General features: G+C 60.1%; 1 protein-coding gene across 1 annotated transcript in view; it reads right to left on the bottom strand.

Moving 5' to 3' along the window:
* Positions 1 to 38: 38 nt before the first annotated feature.
* Positions 39 to 7,249, bottom strand: part of YKT6 (YKT6 v-SNARE homolog) — a 7,798-nt gene continuing 587 nt past the window's right edge. Inside the window, exons 2-8 of the mRNA XM_026076445.1 lie at positions 6,877 to 6,999; positions 3,776 to 3,858; positions 3,288 to 3,388; positions 2,641 to 2,745; positions 2,423 to 2,488; positions 1,470 to 1,571; positions 39 to 914 (exon numbers count right to left, since the gene is read on the bottom strand). Coding sequence (XP_025932230.1) covers positions 879 to 914; positions 1,470 to 1,571; positions 2,423 to 2,488; positions 2,641 to 2,745; positions 3,288 to 3,388; positions 3,776 to 3,858; positions 6,877 to 6,980 — 597 coding nt within the window. The 5' untranslated portion in view covers positions 6,981 to 6,999 and the 3' untranslated portion in view covers positions 39 to 878. The remainder of the gene's footprint in view (positions 915 to 1,469; positions 1,572 to 2,422; positions 2,489 to 2,640; positions 2,746 to 3,287; positions 3,389 to 3,775; positions 3,859 to 6,876; positions 7,000 to 7,249) is intronic.

Below are 7,249 nucleotides of genomic sequence, written 5' to 3'. Positions count from 1 at the left end.
CGGAGTTTGGGAAGGCGCAAAGCGAGCACGAGCCGGGCTCCAAACGCCAAAGACAACTTTATCCGTGCCGGGCCGGCATGGAAATGATAGGCAACATTGATCACGATACAATCCCGAGCGGAAACCTGGCCCTTCYGTAGCGCAGGGAGGAGGAGGAGGAGGAAGGGGCAGCGAGGGGCGAAGAACCGCTCTCCCGGGGAACGGAGCGGCAAGGAGAGCCCAGGCCTTTTCCCCCACCTCCCCTGTCCCAGCTCAGCCCTTTCCTAAAACCCGGCACCGCAGCAAGGGAAGGGACCCCCCCTCCCCAGTAGCCACTTTGGCTCCGCGCTTGCCCCTTTCCCGGGGGGGCCGTGGCCAGGGAGGGAGTTTGGCCACAGCTTCCAGTTCAGCATGGGGAAAAGCTGCCCCAGCCGTAAGTATTCCCGGAGCAGCCAGAAGGTGCCTCTCCTTCCCTTCCCACCCATCTCCCACCCCCCAGGCTCACCCTTAGGACACAAACACGTAAGAGACCCCCCCCGCGTCCCCAAATTGGCAGCGCCGCAACACCGAGGCGCCGGTTAGTGTTAGGAGTGTAAAGGCAGCGGGGGGGGGGGCCCGCCGACGGGCTCGACGCGGTCCAAGTCGAGGAGAACGAGGGCACGGGGGGGGGGGGGCTCCAGCGCACCCCCAAACGCGCGGCGGCACCGGCCCTCGGCAGCCTCTCGCACCGACGAAGCGTCGAAGGCCGCGGAGCCAGGGAAGGCCGGGCCTTAGCCCCCGCGGCGCAGCCCAGGCCTGGGAACCCCCCCTCGGTCTTTTGCTTTCTGTCCTGGGTGCAGTCGAGATGGGAACGGGAGCGAAGGCCTGATGGTCCGGAGCAGGAGACCCAAGCGTCCGGGTCACATGATTTTACAGCACGAGTTCTGCTTTCGGGCCTGAGAAGAGAGAACAAAACCCCACAGTGACCTGCCGGCACAGCTCGCCGAGGGGGCCCACAACCCTGTCCGGCACAGCCGGTCTTCCCGGCAGAGAAATCCGGCCCGTTTCCAGGCCCCATGGCTCCTGAAGAAGCCAGATACGCCAGGTCCACCCAATACCTGCTCGTGGCACAGCTCTGAAGCCCAACGGCGCTGATGCACCTCAACCATCCCCTTCCCTCCCATGCCAGGAGCCACCAGAGCCTGCAACTGAGATCGGGGCCCCCCTCCGTCTGCCCCAGGGCAGGAACGGCTGGAGCAAAAGGCCAAGGAGCTCCACAGCCGGCATTTGGGCAACGGAGCTCCAGGCCTTGGAGCCCCAAAGCACCTGGCGCCAACAGCTCCTCACCGAACTTGAGAAGCAGACAGTGCTCGTTGGGTGGCTCCACCCCGGGCACCCACATCCATCGCCCTTGGGGATTCTTCCGCCCTTCCCCGGCTTTTCAGGGATCGGGGTGACCCTCCCCGGGTGTCCTGGGCGAGGCCCAACCGCGGGGGCAAAGCGGCACTCACAGTTTTGTAGAAGGCTTTCGACTGCGCCCCGAGCACCTCCGATTTGGATACCAAGTCGTCCAGCTTCTCCCCTCGCTCCAAGAGCGACTCCATGGTGTTGTGCTGCCCAAAGAAAGCGGCACCGCGTCGCGGCCTTGGCGCCTGCCGCTCCCTCCCCCGGGGCGCGAGCGAAAAGGGGGACAGGCCACCGCGTCCCCGCGGGCACAGGAGGACACCGGCCTCGTCTCCCCCCCCCTAGACGTCCCAGCTCCGATGCGGAAAGCCAGGACCAGCGCAACGAGCCGAAGGAGAAGAGGGGCCCCTGGAGAAGGTGGTGGCTCTCGCAGCTCATTTAAAGCATTGGGCACGCGAGGATATTAGGGTGCGCAGGGAAAGGGCTCAGATCCGACGGAAAAATAGGGAAGCAGAGAGGGAGGTCGGCACTCCAGGCTGACTAATATGAGGTGAGAAAAAACCCCGCTTTTCCTAACTGGGAAATGGAGAACCCGGAGCGGAAAACAAAGGGCACAACAGCTCGGGAGGGTTTGGGGGTTTGACACAGAGCCTGGTGGGAGRGAGAGGCAGTTAGAGGGTCTTTCCGCAGGCAGCAAGAGCGGAAACCGCCAAGGAGGAACATTTCCACCGCACAGAGACCGCGCGGGAGGAACAAGGGAAACCCAGAGAGGGGACGGAGGCGGAGAAGAGAAGGGGAAAGAAGCTGTTCTGCAGGGACGGGACAAAAGACGAAACATCTCAACCTCTGGAGGCTGCAGAAAGTCTGGACTTCAGTCCGTGCTCTGACCTCGCTGCAGTTCCCCCAGCGGGAAGAGCCCGAGCGCCCGGCAGAGCCACCCTACACTCAAGCACCCCAAGCATGACCACGGCCTCCAGCACATGGGACAGTGGGACCTTCGCAGCGGGTGGCCGTGGGCCCAGGAACCCCCCACCCCGTCCGCCCCGCGCGCCGTCCTCACCAGGATGATTTTGGTCTCGTCCAGCTCCGCCTGCACCCTGGTCATGGGATCCGCCTCGCGGGGGTTCTCGGAGAGAAACGACACGGCTCAGCATCAGCGCGGAGCGACCGCAGAGCCGTCTCGGCGGCAAGCGGCCCGCCGGGTATCCGGTTCTTCCGGCTCTGCCGGGCCGGCAGCCTCCTCCTCGCGCCCCGCGGAGCACCCGGTGGGTGCTGTACCTGGTATTTACTGAGGTAACCATCCAAAGCTGTGTAGTTAATCGTCGCCGGGGATCCCGAAGGCCAGTCTATTTTGCTGACCTGCCTGGAGAACTCATCCAGCACCTGCAACGCAAGGAAGCGGGCGGTTACCCGCCCTGGAAACCACGGCAGTCGGAAAGGATTTTCTCCTCGACGAGCCGAAGGAAAGGCCAGTACCCAACTTTCCCGTCAAAGGAGCAACTGATGCTTCGGCGCTCGCGCCAGCTAGAGGCGAATATTCCAGATGCTGCAGGATACAGGCTGCACCCAAAGCCCTAGATCTTTCCGAGGTGGCCAGACCCATAATAATCAGTCTCCCGAAACGCTGGGAGCGCAGACGCGCCCAGTTTTCCTGCGTAAAACCCAAGCCAGACGGCAAGGACGGGGTGTTTGCGAGGCCTGGGCTAACGGCAGGTGGCTCCACTCCAGCTGGCCCAAGCAAAGCCGGACCACCGTGTTGCCCGGCCTAGGAGAAGTCTTCAGGCTGGCCAGATCCTGCTCAGCTCTGATGTCCCCCAGCAAACGAGCAGGTTTCCCCGTCCCAGAGGAAGCGAGATCTGGAGGAAACCCTCCCCAAAAATCCGCATGCAGCCCCGAGCGTCCCCTCCCGAGCTCCACACGCTCACCTTGTCCAGCAAGGTGAAGCAAACTCGTTGCGGATACTCGTTATCGGCGATCACCACTCCGGCTAGCCCGTCGTTCCGGACGTACACGTGGCAGAGGTACTCTGGGCAGAGAGTTTGTGTCAGAGAGGCAGCGGGAAGGTCCAGAGCCTCCCCGAGCGCCCTCTTCCTCCTCCTCCTCTTCCTCCTGCGCAGCCCCAACCGCTCTTCCACACGCAGCGAACCGCACCGGAAGGATTTTGCAGCAGGATTTCACGGGATTTCGTTAGGCTAGCAGAAAGGCTGGAGGGAGGATTAAGATCAGCCCGAAAAAATCAGCCTTCTTAATTTTCACGCTTACTTAATTTTCCGCGCGGTGGCCGAGAAGGAACCAAGCGCCCCGCGACTCGGCCGACGCTCCGGCTGGGTTCGAGCCAGGTGCCTCCCACACGCCAGCCGGCTCGGGACCACGGGCTCCGTGTCCTTCGGCTTTGCGCGGGATGTCCGCTTACCTTGCTCCTTGACGGAAGCTCTGCTGCCCAGCTCCGAGCGCTCCACGATCAGCTGGCTCGTGAAGGTCATGAACTCTTGGATGCTGCAAACGCAAAGTCGGTCACCCTCGGGTCTCCTTCCCCGCTGCGGGAGACGCAGCCGAGGGGACCCCCGCGTCCCCCCGGGATTCAGCGGCAAGCGCGGCAACCGGCCCCCCGTCAGACCAGCCGCAGCGCCGCTGAACCCAGCGCCGCTCTGAGCGACCATCGCGGTGGCCTCCTGCCTCCCCCCACATGGGTTTTGAGGGGCAGCACCCCAGTAGGAGGCAGGACGGTCGCTCTCCCTCGGCAGCCCGGAAGGACGGACATCGCCCTGCGGACGGGGCCGGCTGGGGGCAGCGGGGACGTGACTTCGCCACGGTTCTTCCTCGGCCGTTTAACCTGCAAACGCGCCGCGTCCGCGCCGAGGCAGGGAGAGAAACGCCGGCTTCGTTCCAAGTTTATCCAGGCAAGGAACTTAAGTCAGGTAGAGCAAGCTCGGAAACGGCCCGTTCACATTTTTGAGCCCGGACTTAGCAGATTTCTCACGTAAACGCTTTTCCTCACCCCACAATAACAAATCTCATCGCAAAAAACACGAGCAAGTGCGAAACAAATCTGTTTCCCCAACGCTCTGTCCCGGGTGCCCTGGAATCGATGAAAGCTAGGCTAAAATCCCCCACTTCGGCTGGAAAAATCACAAGAGAGGGCACTTTCACRGGAGCTAATCTCGTTCAGATTACATGGTTTGCTTAAAGACACTTCGCGCAAACAGTTCCCGCTCTCCCGGCTTCACGTGACGAGATGGAGGCAAAACACAACTTCAGATGGACGCCTTGTCGCAGCAAAGGCTGAGATTTTTCTAGCTGCTTTCCCTCTCCGGCAGAAAGTCCGGAAGGGAGATTTGCTCGTTAAAATTTATGTAATACTCGGGATTTTTCTTGCATTGCTCCCAGCCTAGATAGATAACGCACGATCAGGYGTCAGCTCCACCGAGAGGCTCTCGGAACGCAACGCTGGGTTTCCAAGCTCGGCGGAGAAAGCTCGGCCCGAGGATTTCTGAACGTCCAACTTCGGTAGCAACAGGGGACACGAACATTCCTTCTGGAACGGGGATTTGCAGGCGGCTGCCAGCCGCTGCATTTGCAATTCCAGTATTTCRCATTATTCCCCAAAGAATCGGCCAGCTAAGACTTCATTCCTTCAGGCTTCCCGGTGCCTATCCCAAATTATACGCCAGACACATCAGCATCCGAAACCAGGCGCGATTAGCTCCCCCCTCAGCCGCGCCGGATCCCCACGCCTCCGACGCCCGCCCCTCTTTTCTTTCCCATCTCGCAAGAAACGGCCACGTTTCTCGTGAATTCAGAACCCAAACCCAACGCTCCGGAGGTTTTACAGGACCGAAAGGCAGCACCAGGGCGTACGCACAGCGTTTCAGCCCAAATTTAACTCAGTYGTCCCTTAAATATCGTATTTAGGCTGCGCTCTCGCAGACACGCAAGCAGCGCCTCCGGAGTCAGCCGGGCTACTCGCGCACGTGCGTTTCAATCGGAACGTGCTGCCCCACGGGAATATTAGCACCTCTCACCCCCCCGTTTCCCAGCTGACTTCAACACAGACGGCGCTGTCGACTACAAGACTTTAAAGAATAAATAACCGCATTTAAGGCGGCCCAGGTACCAAAGGGGGTGAACAGAGCGCTCTGCCCACCCGGCTACGTGCAGGCTCCCGGGCTGTTTCCCAAGGCAGCAGCATCTTAACGCACATTACAGGATCCTTAATTTTTTTCTTCCTTTCTGCAGTGAGCGAGGAGAAACCGGCTGCTGCGGAAACCAGCTCCCTTGGCCACAGCAGACAGCAAAACCACGCGGTGAACTTTCTCGGGCTTTGGGAAAAACAAGAACTGGGCCCAMGAAGCGATTTGGGTTTAGAAGGGATTACGTCACCGCGCGCGACCCATCTTCGAGCGCGTGCGTTGGCCGAACCGTCACAGCTCGTTTATTCCTCTCGCAAATTTGGCTAAGAGAGTATTTTTGAGACAATCTAACTAAAGTATTTTCCCTTTATCGCCGGAATTGCAGAAACAAATGTGCTCGAGACTTCAAAAAAATCTTGGCAGGGAGCGGGCACGGAAAATTGGAGTCCTGTGGGTGAATATTTCCTAAAGCCTTTATCATCTGGAACCAAGGGGACTGGGAAACAAGTTGTTTTGCAACAGGCATCTGCTTTCTTTTCCAGCTCTCTAGCCACTTTGGGAAGTTCCTCTGCGCCTCCGAAGGGCGAGACCTCTGCAAATGCCGGGACAAGCGCTCAAAGAGCTCCACGATCTCTTTGYGCGCACGGATTTCGCAGAGCACCGTCACTCAGTGGGATGACGGGAAGCCAGGATTAGCGTTTAGTGCTCAACAGGCTCGTCCTGAGCTGTCAGAACCCCGYTCAAATACCCCGAGCGGGGATTGGCAGGCTGGGAAAAAGCTTATTATTAGACAAAATATCAAAATAAGACGACACCGGTTCCCAAAGCTGTCGCACAAGCCTTATTAGTCTGACACAAACACAAGCCACCTCCCGTTTGCCTCTCACACCCAAGAAGCCTCGGCGACTAGCAGGTTTAGGCGCTTTCGGGACAATAACTCACACTAGCACGCAGGGCGTTTCCCAGCGCCCACGTTTCGTCGTTCTGACGCAATGGAAAAAAATTACCGCGCCAAACGCCGCATCTCGTTCGGGTTCTCGCGTATCTTTTAGGAACAGAGCGCAACCTCGTTTGCTCCGTTAGACTCAAAGATCACTCGAAGCAGGTTTTGTAAGGCTAAATTGCACAACTGTCCATCCAGGGTCACGGGAATATAAAGAGCCCTGAGTGCCCGGGGGGAAAGTCTCTATTTTGGGTACATTTATCCTAAGAAGTGTATTACTGTCGCCAACTCGTCCCTGGTGATGCAGGAACGGCAGCAGAACGGGGAAGGGAACCCCGAAAAGCTCCTGCTCCCCCTCCCCGAGGTATTTGCTCGAGCCACGYGGCAGCTGTGGCAGCCCCCACATCGTCCCCGCGAGGACCCGGCGCTCCGGGGACCCACCTGGATCTCTGGAAGAAGTTGAAAGTGGAGACGTCGTAGGCGGCTTTCAGTAGAYGCACTTTGGGGTCGCCTTTGTAAAGGACACTTAGGCTGTAAAGCCTCATCGTGGCGGCTCCCGCTGACCTGGGCGAGAGAAGAGACGCAGGTGAGACACCCAGATYGCGGCCCCAGCCGCGGCTGGGACGCATCCGCCCCCCCCCCCGCTCCCACCTCCACGGTCGGGGCCTCCCCGCAGGCTGGGTGGGGGCTACAAGCGCCTCCTGCACCCTGGGGGCACCAGGCAGGGGAGGGGGCTCCGCCGGGTCTTTCCCAAACCTTTCTCTTGTCTGGGCACCTGTATCATCTGTCCCCTAGCTTAGCCCGACCCCCCCCC

This window comes from Apteryx rowi, unplaced genomic scaffold, assembly GCF_003343035.1.
Source record: "Apteryx rowi isolate R43461 unplaced genomic scaffold, aptRow1 scaffold_1103, whole genome shotgun sequence".
Classification (NCBI taxonomy): Eukaryota; Metazoa; Chordata; class Aves; order Apterygiformes; family Apterygidae; genus Apteryx; species Apteryx rowi.
The sequence above is the reverse complement of the archived record's forward strand: the minus strand, read 5'-3'. Positions and strand labels throughout refer to the sequence as shown.